Below are 15,681 nucleotides of genomic sequence, written 5' to 3'. Positions count from 1 at the left end.
GCGTCCCCGGGGACGGCGAGGAGCCCACATGCTCCTCAATGCTGCATGACATATTGAAAGAGGGAGGGAGGGAGGGAGGGAGGGAGGGAGGGAGACGTATAAAGAGAAACATTGAGGTAAAAGAGTGAGATGCTATGTGCGAGTATGCGAGTACTTTATCTTTGAGGAACAGAAATATGGCTGCAGGTTCTACTCTGTCCCCTTTGACGACCCCGCTCTTTCGTTCTGTAATTCTTTATTCATATTTGTCCTCCGTTCCCTTTTCCCTTCACATGCCCCCTTCTCACTTCAGCTCCAGAAACCGCACTTCCTCCCTCCCCCTCGCTGGCTGTCTCAATACAAAGCACCGAGATGTCTGGAGGCATCGCTAGAGGGAGACACTTCTCGGACCGGAAGTGAGCATCCCATCGACGTTGTCTGTATTCCTGCCTCCCTTGGTTAAAAAAAAAAAAAAGTTCAGCATGCTTGCATTCTCCGCTAGGAAAGAAAAAAACATCTTGTTTTCGTCATTCCCTCTTGATTTTGTTTGTCAAAGCCTTTTAAATTTCGCAAGAAGCCAGTCTTCCTTGTTAAGGGTGTTTTTAAGCCCAGAGCGCCAACAGAATTAGCGCTACAAAGCCAATTCTTCTCGAGAGTGAGTGGAATATAAATGCCGTTGGATGGTACTACACCCTCTCCGCTTTCGGGTTCGCTCCGTGCCAGGAGCTCACCTTTTTCCTTATCAAAAGAAGAGCACGCATTAGTGCAATCTCCTCCCCTACCACCAGTTCACTCTCCTCTCATCCGAGCTTCACAGCCTGGACGGGACACAAGACGAAATTGTTGCCATCCTCTTTTCCTCTGTGTCTCACATCACACAATATTTCATGCTACCTCCCTCCCTCACTCTCTTCTTGCATTAAATGATACTGTTTATACACACCCAGCATCTATCATCCCATTTCACACTTCCCCCGGCTTGTTTATCTGCCTTGGGTGCTGGGGAGACATGAAGGCACGGTCTCTTCTTCTTCTTCTTCTTCTTCTTTTTTTTCCCCTCTCTCTCCTTCCCCTTTGCCTTCCTTCCTTCTCTCCTTCCCTGAAACCACTGCTGGCTGCTTGTGGCCATTGATATACGAGGGCTTATTAAACCCTGGCGGTCTTGTTTGATCTACACTGGGGGAGTTTGGGTGGCGGCGGGGAAGTGTAGTAAAGACACAAGTCGTTTATTCCAGTACTTGTTGTCTTATTCTCCTGGGTCCGGTGAAGATCCTGCTTGAGGCAGCTTCTGCCAACTGCTCGATCTCGCTGCACACTTTACCTCCCGCACCCGTGTGTTTGGTAATAAACGCCTGCAAGTGCCGCACTGGGGGTGACAAAAACAAACACCGCTGTGGTATCTGAGTTTCCCAACGAGTGCAGAGAGGGGATTTGTAAGGCAATCAATGACAGCCAGCCGGGAGTAGCCACCTCACAATTCACTGTGTTTAAAGGCCCACGAGCAGAAATGTGACAGAATTAGCAAATATTTTACATGCGTTGTGATAATCCTGTTACTGCGCATTACATGAAGAAGGTCAGTTATTGGATTTTTGAACTGAGCGTGGCACATTTTGAGAGAACTTGCAACAGCAGCGCGATGCTGCAGCCTGAAGAGTTTGTTGTTTTTTTTTTTTGGTTCTTATTTACATTTAGTTTTTGAGTTCCAGTTTTAGCCGCTGTTATTTTATTCTGTTTGCATCCATTTCAGTCACATGAATGCGCCACTATACTACAACAAGAGATATTTCTCACATGCACCAGTGTTAAAAACCCCATAAGAAAACCATTCGGTATATACATGATCAAAACTTGCGCTGCCTTTTTAACCAAGTCTTGCTGCAGCACAGGAAGTTTAAGCCGTCGCTAACCTGACGACTGAAATGAAGGTAAAACACGCGGTGGACTCAGCCTGTGAGTCAGGTCTGATTAATCCAAGCGATTAAGTTTGAAGGGAGGTGGGCTCTACACGGTTTAAGGAGGGGGAGAACACGGAAAGAGACTTGAGCAAACACTGATCCAACATGTTGTGTCTTGCAGGGACGGTGAGAGTGTTGTGCGGCGATGGGATTTAAGCATCTCCTTTGAAGTAAAGTGTATCATGGCTGCCCGCTATAGCCTCCTTTGCCGTGTCCCTCCCCTCCTCAGAGTGAAGGAGTGGGGGATTACAGGGGGAAAGGGGGGGGGGCTTTAGGGACACGTAAAGCAGCATTTCAAGGGAATCAGGCCTGCTTTACAGACTCCCTAGGCCCTGAAACCGGGCCCTCATCTCCCTCTTAACTCCAGCTGCACTAATCAATCTCCTCTGCTGTCTTCATGGTACAGAAAGATGTGAGGAGGGAAAGGAGAGGCAGAGCGAGAGAAAAAGAGATGAGAGAGTAAAGAGAAAGAAGTAGGTGAAAAGTCTGGGATTTGGTTTCGGACTTGGAGCACCCGCGCTCTCCACCCTTCTGCAGTCGCCCTGGACCCAGCTACTGAATATGCATGTCCCGGGAAGCAGAGGAGCCCAGAGCAATCGCAGACTCTCATTCTTCCCGCAGTGAAGTTTACCCCAGACCATCCCAGGGAGACCCGGGCCTCCGTGTTAGCGCTGTTTGACGAGCACACGGGCCCCCACTTAGAAAGTGGAGAGCCTTGTATTAGCATTGTAAAGAGATGTGCGCGGGAACCCTGCTGGCTGCTCAAATAGTGAAGCTGGATATCTGATGTCATTGTTAACCGATAAGGGAGTTATCTGGACAAGCTGCAATGACTTTTACAGACGGCCCTGTTAAAAGGCAAGTGGCAATAAAAACAACAATTTGGCTCCGCCGCTGCCATTTTGGAAATGCTTGAGGAGCGGCGCTGGTTAGAGGTTGAGGATGGATGATAAACTTTAATAGTCCGTCTGAAAAAAAGACATTGCGACATGCATTAATACACAGCAGGTGAACTTAGTTTTATAAGAAATCCTTCGTATTTACTCGTGCCGTCGTGAACTGTTGTGTGGCTCCAATCGGTAAATAGAGGTTTTAGTTAGTGTGCGTGCGTGTGCACTTACATAATTAGCGGTGTTGTCTGTTTCCTCATTTCGAAGTACGGCCAGGACAAAGCAGAGGTACTCCTGCGGGCTGCTCAGGGGTTTGTTGTAGAAGCCATTGTACCGCTTCTCGTCGCCCAGCGTGAAGGTGTCTGGAAGTGACGCCAACTTGGCAGCGACATAGGGCTTTGAGGAATCCAAGTGACGCCTGCGCCTCAGGACCGGACCTTCAATTGATTTGAGCAACTGGACGAAACACAGAGTGTAAAGGTTACGGTCAGAATTAGGGGCAAAGGGGACGTCAGCAGGAGAAGGGAAATGAAAACTGTACAAGGACAAACACACTGTTGTGGTTTTGTGTGGGTAAAAAACTGAAACACAGCACAGCAACAGAATTCCTTAAATTTCATCAACTCCGAATCTCCCGAGCCTTTTCACTGACACTATATGTCCGCGGCCTGGTTCTCAGCGTGCCTCCAAGAGAGAGATAATGATCCCACACAGCTAAAATGCCCTTTGCACAGAGACACAACTGCAAACAATGCAGCCAAGTTACGAAGTGAGCAATTAGCGCTTGCTCCAGCACACAATCTCAGCATGACTGCCTGCCTGGTTAATAAATGAGCGGGAGCATACAGCACTGCAGCATTGTGTTTGCAGCGGCATTTTGTTTTCTGTCAGTGATGTCTCATGTGCTGCTCCAGATGTAGCTTTATTAAATCATTATGTCGGAGGGAGGAGACAATGGCCTGCTCAGTGTTTAATGACTCAGGGAGTCCCATCCCTCTCCCTCTCAGTCTCTCCTGTTATTTCTGCAGGGAGCTCGAACAATAGCGGTTCAAACCAGCGAGCCTCGCAGTTTACTTAAAAATCAGGCTATTAATATTCTGGCATGTCATTTAGCTTAGATTCCCTCATGGACAAGGAGGACCTTTATTCATCGGAATAATAAAGCAGTCATAAATCTTTATCCATATTTGAATACCCCACATAAAACTTTGTTTGTAACTATAAAAAATTATAGAAGTATGGCGATAACTTTTAAACACAGGTCTGGAAGTACAGTTTAAATAAAGTTTAATTGCATCTACACCAGTAGTTAAATAACATTAAGACTATTTTCTGCGTTAGAATCAACAGATGGGGCTACCTGCTGACCTGGCATCCAATCAGGACGCTCCTCACCTACCCGAGTGACTCATTGTTTAAAATCTCTCCACCGACTCTTCCTTCCCAAGCCCAGGAGGGCACAGCCAATTAAGCTACAACCAGCGACTTCCCAGCCAGTTGGAAGGGAGGACGCTACCCGCGACCCCTGACCTGGCTTATTATCCAATAAGCCGCCGGCTGGCACTCACCTCGTCCAGGTCCATCTCGTCTGGATTCTTCCACTGCCTCGTCGACTGGGACACCGGCACCACCACGATGTAGTACCACCTGCCAGGAAAAATAAGGGCTGCGTTAAGACAGACCGACGGAAGCGCACGCACACGGAGATCAAAGCGGGCCATTAATAATGCCGACAAAAAACAGCGAGAATGATTTCACCGTGAGGCTCGTTGGACGGAATTTACAATTTGAGCGCTACACGAGAGGGTCCACCCAAGGTCGGACACCAGCAGATTGGCACCGCAGTCTCCAATTAATGGCTAATCACTAAGAACATCTGCCATGTAGACTGGAACAAACACTATCCCGGTGAGGGGAGCGTTCGGTTAGCAGAGCTTCCCCATAGGATCTCTTAGGTTAATAGGAACAGCTATGTGACTGCTCGTGTGTTCTTTTTCATTATAAGGACCAAAATAGACGGAAGACATTAGAAAGACATTTGGGGTCAAATTAAGGAGACGGTAGGCAACGGATGGAAGAGCACGAGCGAGTACACAACGTACAAATGTCTGCCTCTGTTTACTCGCGTGCTGGCTCTCTCCTGCTTTCTCCCCTCTGTTCTCCTCCTCTCTGTCTTCCCTCAGATAAAAGTTTTCCCCCCATTGCGGCATTCAGCTACTTGTAAAATCAGCCGCAGCAGACAGTGAAAGCAGCTGCTCCTCTCCAGGCCTCGAGTCTGTGATTCAACAGTCACTCAGCTCCGGGAGTGGGAGAAGACATGTATAACAAGAATCCTCTCCCCCCCACACCACCCCCGTCCTCTCCTCTCCTCTCCTCTCCGCCACACGCACACACCCCTCAGCTCACCCATTTCCAATCACCTGCACTTTTTGCCTGTCAATCTGTGCTGGACCTTGGCCAGCCCCGACACCCTGTAATCTCTTTACCAATCAGCCCGGAGCACTCCCCCTACGCACAGATGTGTGCGCGTCTGAAAAGAAAGGCTTCACTCACAAAAGGGTCGGGCCCAGTTCTGCTCTAAACAATCTGAAATATAATACAGCTCGACCTGATGCTAAGGCTCAACTACCACCGGCCGCCGGGTGATGAAGACGGCTGAGAATAAAAGTTCAGAGTTTGAGAATAGTTTGATACGAGCCTCTCAGACGAGCTGTTTGGTTTTTAGACCCGGGGGTTAATTAATGTGCTTTGTTTCTGGGACGCAGGGTCACAAACTAGCCCCGAACCATTTATTAACGGGGTAATTATTTCCTCGTGTCTCCTCCAGTCCCCTCACGCTCTGTACCGACCTGACTCGTGTGGTGGCCTGGACCTTGGGAAGGTTGACCGTCATCTTGCCACCTTGAGCCAGATGTGTGCTGGGTTTGGTCTTGATGAGGTCGGGGGCGGTGCGGATGGACACCTGCTGCTGCAGACCTCCGGCAATGTTGCCCCTGCTTGTCAGTACAAAAGAGTAGTCTGTGTCCGGCTGCAGCTGCGTGATCAGCTTCCTCTTCAGGTTTCCGAGCACTTCCACGCTTTGCTGGTTGTACAAGATCTGCAGGAACACGAGGGGAATAAACAGCTGCGGTTTGAGGCAGCAAACATACAAGTGCACGGAATCCGCATCAGTAACACAAATGTACTTATCTCTCTAAACACACGTGAAAAAGAAAAAGAAAAAAAAAATGGAAAGCAGCGTGTTCCTCAGGGAGGTGCCCGTCTCATCAGACACCTCATTTCATGTGCTTCAGTGTCACACTTTCCCACTGGTCCATTTTAGTATTGTTAACACTCCAGATTGTCTTCTCTCCTCTAACATGGAGTGAGAATTGATATAATGTCATTCTGACAGATCATTACACATCATAAATGAGCATTTTAGTGTAAAATAGTGAAAGCCACCAAGTCGCACCTTACTGGAAGTGTTAAGAGGAAGCAGTGTTCTGCTGCGATGCATTTATATTAAAACTGTTTGTACAGTACATATTAAACAGCACTGTGAAGAAAACCTTCAGATATCATTTCTGCATTGTTGTATTACTTTATCAGTACCATACAATGTATAATTATGTATAATGGAAAGAAAATGTGTTCACAGTGAAATGTTTCTGTACCTGATTTAACTGGCTCGATAGGTTTCACTCACCTTGAAATGTGCTTGGGATTTGTAGTTTGGAGGTAAATCCCAGGTGAGCAGGACGGACGTCTTCATGACAGACTTGACACCGAAGTTCAGGGTGGGAAAATCTGGGATGGGGAAAAAGCCTCCGATTAATATCTCAAGTAAGACGTGTTGTGCACCACCGAACATAATCTCCGTGTGTAATTTAATTTCACACTTCCGTAAAGCAAGCCACCGCCGCCTGGTAAACAGCGCCAACGTATTCTGTAGCAGATACCTCATGACCAAAACCTGAGAAGGCACGGGGCTGCTCAAAGAGCATTAACTATTTTGTTCACGCTTGATTACAGATGGCAAATATAGCCTTCGTCTTCCCAAGCCCGTTCCATTTATTCCACCCCATTCACAAGACATTAGGTACAGGGCCGACATCTCTCATTACCAAGAGAATGTAGAGGGCAGTGGGAGTGGCAACATGCGCCTTAAAATAGGCCTCGTGCACGGTTATAAATAAGATATTGTACATTTATAAGATTATAAAATGCATGAGGAGGTACATGCTGCATTCGTGTGTAATGGGAGGGAGGATGAGGAGGCACTGCAATGTGACGGTAGCATTTAATGAGATTACTACCCTATAAATCAATAAACACAGTGATGCACTGTACTGAGTAGGAGACATTGAACCAATAAACACCGAGACAGTTATAGTTTAAAACGCGCAAATAACACCATCCCTGTTGTGGGCAAGCCTCTATTTACGTATTAAACCCTGATGTCATGTTTTCAAATCAAACATCCCTGTCGTGTTTATGTCTAAACGTCCCACCGCGTAACTCACCGTTCGACATGGTCCTGCTCTGGATGCTGGGGCTGAGGGGTCCCCCGCCCTTGCTCGTGAACGCCTGCACCCGGATGTCGTACGTGGTGTCGGGATTAAGGCCCTGGATGGTCATGTGCGTGTCCGACGTGCGGTTGGTGCTGTTTTGCTGACTGTTGATGTCCCTGTACACCACCACGTAGTGTACGATCTTTCCGTTCCTTTCCGCCAGCAGCGGGGGCTCCCAGGTGAGCTGGGTGCTGGACTGGGTGAGTCCCGTCACCTGGAGGTTGAAGGGGAAGCCCGAGGGCACGTCTTCCGGCGTGCTGATCTCCTTCACGTAGGCCTCGCCGTAGCCGGCGCGGTTGCTGGCGCTGAGGCGGAAGATGTACGTGGCTCCTTTGTGCAGGCCAGTGGCGGTGAAGTGGTCGTCTGTCTTCTTCAGCTCGCGGGACGTGTAGGTCTCCTCGTCGGTGCGCTTGTACTGCAGCTGGTAGCCCATGAGCTCGCCCACCATTTCCTTAGGAGGCTGCCACTGGATCAGTGCTGTGTTGCCCATGGTGGTGCTGATCATCATCGTGGGCTTGCCTGGTACTGAAGAAAAGATTGAAGCAGAGACAAAAATGTTACATTCCTTGTTCACACTACTTCAGGTTATTATGAATAACAGTAATTGGCAAAGAGTGACAGTTGAACATGGAGATTGGCAGCATTAGTTCTTTGATAGCGTCTAAATTGTAAAATTAATTTAAAAAAAATGCAAAGAGCTGTTGTGCGATTGACTGAACAAACAGATCTGAAAAGCAGTCAGACATGTGGTTCACATTTAGTGTCAGGTAATATTCATTTATATTTAATTTTATTTGATGAAGTCATAACTTAAGTTACTTTCTGACTGTCAGTTCTGACTGTCAGTTTGCAATGTTGTTGTTTGGGCGTAGTTACGGCCGACAGTAACTATTTGAGTTTCCAGCAATAAGTAACAATAAAACAATAAACTAAATATTTGCGATCACTCCTCGTGATCCTTTTATTGTCCGTCGGACGCTGCTGTATTATATGGCTAATGTTACTTCTCAGTAAAGCTCTTAGCGTTAGCATGTTTCAGTTAGCTACATTTATCATAACTGAAATGACCTAAAACTAACTTAAACTAACCGAAACTGAGGCTAATCCACTTTTCCAAATCCATACTAGTTCATATGGATCATTGTTGAGTCCACTTGTCCTTAATTTTATCTGATAATCCACATATCTGCTGTTTGTGCTGTATTTACTGATACATTTCACTGTGTTTTTGCCACTCAGGGGGCGTGGCCCCGGGCGGCAGTGACATCACTGTGTACCCTCTATAGGTAGAGCAAGCTACAGGTGACATGCCTTGTTCCCAGCAATTTAACAACTGAAGATCTATCCAGTTTGACCACTGAAAGCTAACCCATAATGCGTAATGGAGCATAATGTGGAAAGGCTTGTAATCCCAGCACACTGTTGTATGATTAAGGCAGAAGTCATCTGTGTATAGCCGTAAAGATAAAACAGTAAATAGATCTCATATCTCATATTTTCCCGGTTTTACATGAAAATCCTGCTAACGCCGATTCTGACCTGCTCCGGTTGTGGTGATGACTTTAGCTTTGCTACGAGCTCCGTCCCCTTTCGTCGTGTACGCTGCCACGGTGACAGAGTAGGTGGTCTCAGACTGCAGCCCGCTAATGACGGCCTCCTGTAATGACGGGGAAATCACAAGGTCAGACACTAAGAGGGACCGGTGAGCCTCCGGGCGACACCTCGTCAGTGGCAACACACACAAACGCCCCCTCACACAAGCTCCTATCCCCTGACAAAAACACACAGCACCAAAAGAAACCGTGATAAGATTAAATCCCCTTCTACATCCACTTGTAGTGTCTGAATCAATTTCCCTACGAACAAAAACAGAACGATAATTTTAACAGAAAGGCACACAAGCGGGAGCAGGAACTTTTCTTTGTCAAGGAAAACTCCTGCTCCCGACTGTAAGGCACACGCTGCACCCATTAATCAACAAACCAACCAAATGAACCAGAACATCACCAGTGTGTCAGTGTTCATGTCTGCTGCATGGATAAGCATGAGATTATGGCCAGAGGAGCTTAGGATCATCACTGCACTAAATAACTAAATAAACATCAGGCTGATGTTACAAATTTCTTATTCTTTTATTTATTTTTTTTATTTTTTTATAATTTAGTCACCTCTGGCTAAATTCCCAAATAATCTCTACACAAAACACAGACACACTAAGGTGGGTGAACAAATCAAAAACTCAGCAGTGAGCAACAAACAGACAGAAAAAAAAACAAACAACTGAGGTAACACAATGTTGCTGGTAACCTGCTGCAGTGCTGGCACTCACTTCACCAGACTGCATCAGTCTGAACAAAAACACACCCACACACTGGAATTAAACACTCTCTGAGCTTGAACAAAGCCCGTATGTAAACAAACACACACATATGGGAACACACATACTCACCGTGTAGGTATACAGTATATAACACATATAAATATATGCATGCATGTCAATGATACACACAGACATCACCGCGCGCGCACAAACACACACGCACACGCACCCGAGAAACAAATTAATGCCTGCAGCTTGAGAACACATGCCGGAGTTGTCTGTTTCTGACTGGGGCCACCGAGAGGACAAACACACTGATGCCTACGAGCCTTCCTGCCGGAACTCCAAGCAAACTTCTCAAGACTCTTGGAATATTTTATGGCTTTGCGCTAATGTTGTTTCTCTAACTAATGAAGCTTTAATTTCCAAACCGTAGAAGAGCATTTAACAGCCTATGGAAGCCAGCTCAGTTTGACAGCGCTGCTTTACAGCGTCTCTCTTTAAGGGACATTCGGTGTTCCCATTCTGGCCTTTAAGAGAGACGGGGATGGGGCGGAGGGTGGGGGGGTGGGGTGGGGGGGGGGTGGGGGCGGATGGAGAGGGCTAAATTGCTGTAACATAAAACCATTTTAACTTTATGGAGGAAGTCTCATTACTTTAATCATACAAAATGGCTTTAAGAGTCTCAGCAGTGGCAGCTGCAGAGATCGCTCTTCGCACTGTTCTGGCAAGGTCGATTCAGGTCTAGCAACACTTTTTAAACTCGGCATGAAAAAAATAAAAGAAAGTTTCCTTCAGAGCGAATGCTTGGAGCAGCACCAAAGGGCTTTACAGAGATTATCAAGTCGACTAGTTATAGAAATGAATTCTTCTCTACAAGCCTCCCAACACCACTCTCCTCGCTTTTAGTGGGAAATACCGGGAGAAGAATGAAACAGCTTTGTTGGAACAGATGTAATCGCTCGAGATAACAGTTTTCTAAAGCGCAGTCTTGGAAGTTCAACGGAAAAAAAAAAGAAAAAAAAAAGGGGGGCCTATGAATCCTGAAGAAGCCGCGGGGTCAGCGAGACGTGCTAATGTGTTGGCTGTTGACATCTGTCCGTGGCTAGTCACACTACGTTAGCTACCTGGCAAACAGGCTGCTAGCGTCTAAACGTGGGAGCTGCAAGGGGGAAAAAAATAAATAAATAAGGATGCGCGAACAGATGTCCTCCTCTGACAGCGTCTAGCTCTGTGTCTGTCAGGTGTTAATCAACACATTAATAGGAGAGGGAGAGGAGGCAGGCCTGACTCATGCCATGTGGGCGTAGCTGGAGGAAACTGTGCGCTGCGCCACCAGATTTCTACTTCGTGCCAAATCAAATAAACACAAGAGCCTGCACGAATACTTCTGGCTCATTTAGGACAAAACTGTGTAAAAATAAATAAATAAATATTGCATCCCTCGATCTTTGCAGGTGGCAACTTGATTGATAAACCAAATCTCCTGCTTCTATTCGGATACCGAAAACGGTCTGGACGGCTTCGACCGGCTTTCTGATTCGCAGAAAGTACAAAGCTCCTGCATTTACGCTGCCGCAATATGGCGTCTAGAGGGTAATAAGCCATAACAAAGGGCTGCATGACAGCTACGGAGCAGCGAGCTGCCATCTAGGCAAATGAAGAGAACATAAAAGGCTGGTGGCAATCTGGGAGATGTGCGGAGCTGATAAAACACGCGGCTCCTCCCCTCAGATAGACATGTCACCCGGAACAGCGGGGGAGACAGGAGGTTAGGTGAGCCTGATTAATGTCAGCATCACATTGGGACAGTGACACGCAGCCCCTGACTGGGCGAGAGCACTCTCGCGCTAAGTGCTTCGGCTCAGTTACGATGAATTTGTATTACGGCGAAATGCTGAATTATCAGACCTCGATCATCAGAAGAATTACTCATTCTTTGAGTTGCGGTAGCTCCAAGACAGAAGTGCACACATAAAAACCCCAATCGGACACACATTTCTCGCTGTGGTTAGGATTGGGTTACAATCTTTCGAGAGGATTCACGCCGAGTGGATTACAGGCATGGCTTACATAGAAATAAAGACACGCACGCACACAAACACACACACACACACAACTCAAATTCCAAAAAAAGAAAGCGCACACTGCAACCCCAAAAAAACTGCAGAGGGGAGAAGAGTCTGCCCTGCAAGACAACCCAGCAGCACACATGAGGGTTACTCACATGCTCGGTGGACTCCTCAATATTCCACTGATGGGAGAGAAGACACGGGACACAGGGCGGGGAGAGAAATGAGTCAGAAACAACACAACAGGCAGGGAAAAAAAGCACTGGTCTTTTTTTCGCAGACGGATGAATGTAGGTGTCAGGAGAGTCATGCGCTACAAAGGAACTGTGATAGAGTGTGATGGTAGAGGCGCAGCCAAAAGCGGGGAAGAGAAATTAACACACATCGAGTGGCTCGAAACTAATTGCGGAACCGAGTTCGGCAACTGTTGTGAAATTCACTTCGTCTGTGATGCACTGCCTTGCTTCCTGTTCGCCGCAGCTATGAATCCATAGCTGGAGGGATTTTCTTAATCCTGAATTTCTGCAATAACTATCAGCGAATCTACGGAGCCTCTCCTCTTTCCTTGCAGGAATGGAGGGAGGACCTTTTATTCATCATATTTCAATATGTTTTCAAAATGTTCCCCTTGCTCACTGTGCTTGGCCGAGTGATTCCTGGGGGAAGTGAAAGCCCATTTCGTGCCGCGGGGCTCCGTCAGTGCCGAGCATGAAATCCTATTACCAGTGCCGCTATGCTAGCCCAGTGACATCAAACCCCATCGATGCAGAACGCGGCTCTCGGCGTTCACCAGCAACGCGCTCCACAGTTCAGTCACTGCAGAGGAGTTCACTGATGGGTGGCCTGGTCGACGAGCAGTGGAAGAAATGACACTGGTGACGCTGATGAGGGACAAAGTGGAGAACACAAGGGGGTGGGGGGTGGGGAATAAGAGGGGGGGGGCGGGGGGGTGCTGGGTGAGGATGGATACTATTGCAACAGCTGGTGGTGGTGGTGGGAGAAGAGGACATGGCATGAGCCCGGAACAGGAATCGATCCAGAAAGGAGTTTGGTTTTGGGTTTATTTGTTCACATTCACCAGCATGTGCATTTATACTTATAATTATACTAATGCATGGTGTGTTCTGTAATTACGCTGCTAAAACACCAGTTGGCGGCTGGTCAGGTCTGATGAATTTCTCTGTGTTCATGTAACGACGGAGACTGGATCTGAGCGGCTCGTGTTGGACGTGAAATTCCTCCCACTGCAGCCGCTGCAACGACCGAGATCCACGGCTGCTTCAGCCTGCGCGGCCACAGCTTTGAGAGGAGGCGCACGTCAGTTTGGGAGCTTCGACATCAGATAAGGAGCGAGGGCAGAATGAAAGCGTAAGGCATAAAGAAATAGGGAGGGAATAGAATAGAGTCAAATATGCTGAGCTAGGATTTGAATCTGCTTCGTGACGAGGAGACAAAAACTATCCCTCAAAACTTAAAAAATTATAGTCGCAAAAAGCAAATTCGTATATTCTCCTTGACGCAATAAAAATGAAAATGCTCCTGCTTTTCGTTCCCTTATAGACTTACAGACAAATGGGGCGAGCTTCACGCACAGCTGATTCATTGTGCAGTGGAGAGACGGCGTTCATCATCCTCTATTGACTGCTGGCAAATGAAAAGACAAAAGACCCAACTTCTCGGCCCCCCTCCCCGTGGATGCTGTTTATTACCGGCGAGTTAAGCCGAGCACGAGCCAGGCCTCTCCAGCGGTCCCAGCTGCGACGGGTCGAGGCACGCGGCGCATCCAGAGAACGTCTGCCTCGCGCTCCCCCGACATGGCAGGACACTAAAAGAGGGGCGTTTAAGAGCAGCTGCTCCTTAACTCGGCGAATAACAGTTTGCGATGTTTCTAATTGGTTAATTTGTTTACCGTCAGCTCCACTCAGCGCGGCGACGGAGCGGCGTGCACATTAAGGTTCGCAAGGGTTCCTATCTGATCTCGGGCTTAATCCCCTCCTATCACAACTGCTGTTGCTTTCAGCCCAAATCCACGGGAGAATTATGAATTATCCTCCATGTATATTTCGAATGCCGACGCAAGCTGAAAACACATCACCGCTGATAAGCGTCGCTTGTGGAAACGGAGCGGTATAATTTGCAGGCGAAGGAATGCAAATGTGATGACATGGGCCGGGATGCGCGGCTATAAAAATGGGGGGAACGAGGGGTGGGGTGATGCGGAAGAGAAGGAGCAGTCATGATTGATGGAGTGAAACGGGCCGAGGTGCTTCTATTCTGTCTTTTTTTTTTTTTTTTCCTCTTTTCCTCGGTTCCCATTCAGTCCCAATCTGAGGCGGCGAAGGCCGCGGAGGCAGTGGAGCGTCACCTCGCTCGCACAAACTACAAAAACGCATGAGCGGTCAAACAAAATGAACCGGGGAAGTATTGCTGAATAAAGGCAAACCGGTCCAGGAAAGCAAACATGTGCAGAAAATCTTTAGAAGTACTGACAGTGGCTAATGGCTTCAAACTCAATCACGCCACTGCAAACTTTCATGGACGTGCGTATGAGCCTAGAGGTTGGCGGGAGCGCGGAGGGACGGGGGAAGGCCACTTTTTCCAACAGAAGCATGGCTGCGAACGGGTCGATAACATCGCGCTGTTAACATGGCCTCTGGTTTAAATTTAGCAGGGAAATGAGGGCGCTGTGTGGGCTCCTGCTTGAAAAGAAAAGAGGCGCTTAAACCGCCCCCGCGCAGGCAAGCTCTCCCAGCTCTCCTCCCAGCGTTTCAGCCCTGAGAGAGGGTGAAAAAGGGATAGAAGGAGCCAGCAACACAGAGACAAAGGGAAGGGGAAAGGTGAACGCGATTTTTGACAGGATCTGCAATTCAATCAGTCAGCTCGGAGTTGCGATTCGAGTCTGAGGAGAGCTTGTTGGTTTGTTGTGAAAGCCCTGGAAAATTGGGATTTCTCTATTTCCTCCTGGCAGGCTTATTGTGCATCAAATTCAAGTGAAAGGGTGGATATGGAACTGATTTCACAACACATTAGGGAATTTTTTGAGAAAAACACTAGGGGATGAGCCAGAGACGGAAGAAAATTGTTTTTTTCGCCCCTCTTTTTATTCCTCATCAATTACAGGTGTGCGTTTGAGGGAATCGCATGATTCGAGGATGAGTCACGAACTCTCGTCGGCCAGCTGGAACGCCTACTACAAGGTCATAAACATGTTTGCTCACGTTATCTTGGTTGTTTTCTTTCCGCTCGTTGTCCGGGTAAGTCAATGGAAAGCTGAGCGTAAAAGGAAGGATTGTTCTAAAACCAGTTGGGCGAACGTGGATGAGGGACCGTTGGCTGGCTGTGTGGTCTTTAATGACGTCTGGGCAGGTCCATGCAGGTCGCCTACTCAGCGGTGCCTCACAGAAAACAGTCTGTTGAGATGACTCAGTCAAGGGTAACCAACCTGCACGCAAGAACTCTGGTAATTACTCAACCAGCTTTTTCTCGAGCAAGAACAGTGCAAAGGGAGGCCACGGCGGAGAGGGGGGGACCGAGGGCGAGGAGAAAAACATAGATGGTGCGAGATGAAATTCCTGGCGTCTGCCAGGGATGTGACCGCGTGCTTGAGAGGTGTCCCGGAACACGAGAGCCAACCTGGGGGCCAAATTACGGCGCGTCTTCGTGTTTATTGTGTGAACACGGCACAAATGAGACGTGGCGGGGAGTATTGTTTGCATATCAAGTGGGGTCATGTTCAGTTCAGTTTCCACAGCGCAAAAAACAAAACCGCGCCGAACGCGTCGACCCGCGCGGGCGAAAACACTTCCAGGAAGACGAGCGGCCGCCGTGTTCTTCCTCCTCTTCCAGAGCGAACGGTGCAGACTGTCAGACGCTCTCAGTCAGATAACAATGAACTGTCAGCAGCAGCTG

At 47.9% G+C, this 15,681-nt stretch overlaps 1 protein-coding gene across 18 annotated transcripts in view; it reads right to left on the bottom strand.

The window, feature by feature from the left end:
• The window catches only part of LOC125010559 (receptor-type tyrosine-protein phosphatase F), a 160,370-nt gene that overhangs the window by 30,794 nt on the left and 113,895 nt on the right, over window positions 1-15,681 (bottom strand). For 11 of the 18 annotated variants that reach the window (XM_047589289.1, XM_047589288.1, XM_047589293.1 and 8 more), the window contains 7 exons: window positions 11,928-11,954; window positions 8,920-9,037; window positions 7,333-7,905; window positions 6,516-6,616; window positions 5,677-5,924; window positions 4,396-4,474; window positions 3,059-3,283 (listed from right to left, as the gene is read on the bottom strand). In XM_047589289.1, coding sequence (XP_047445245.1) covers window positions 3,059-3,283; window positions 4,396-4,474; window positions 5,677-5,924; window positions 6,516-6,616; window positions 7,333-7,905; window positions 8,920-9,037; window positions 11,928-11,954 — 1,371 coding nt within the window. The remainder of the gene's footprint in view (window positions 1-3,058; window positions 3,284-4,395; window positions 4,475-5,676; window positions 5,925-6,515; window positions 6,617-7,332; window positions 7,906-8,919; window positions 9,038-11,927; window positions 11,955-15,681) is intronic. The other 7 variants (XM_047589292.1, XM_047589300.1, XM_047589304.1 and 4 more) reach the window with 1 other exon arrangement.

The sequence above is a fragment of the Mugil cephalus genome, chromosome 7 (assembly GCF_022458985.1).
Source record: "Mugil cephalus isolate CIBA_MC_2020 chromosome 7, CIBA_Mcephalus_1.1, whole genome shotgun sequence".
Classification (NCBI taxonomy): Eukaryota; Metazoa; Chordata; class Actinopteri; order Mugiliformes; family Mugilidae; genus Mugil; species Mugil cephalus.
Note: the sequence above shows the minus strand (reverse complement) of the source record. Positions and strands in the feature narration are given on the sequence as shown.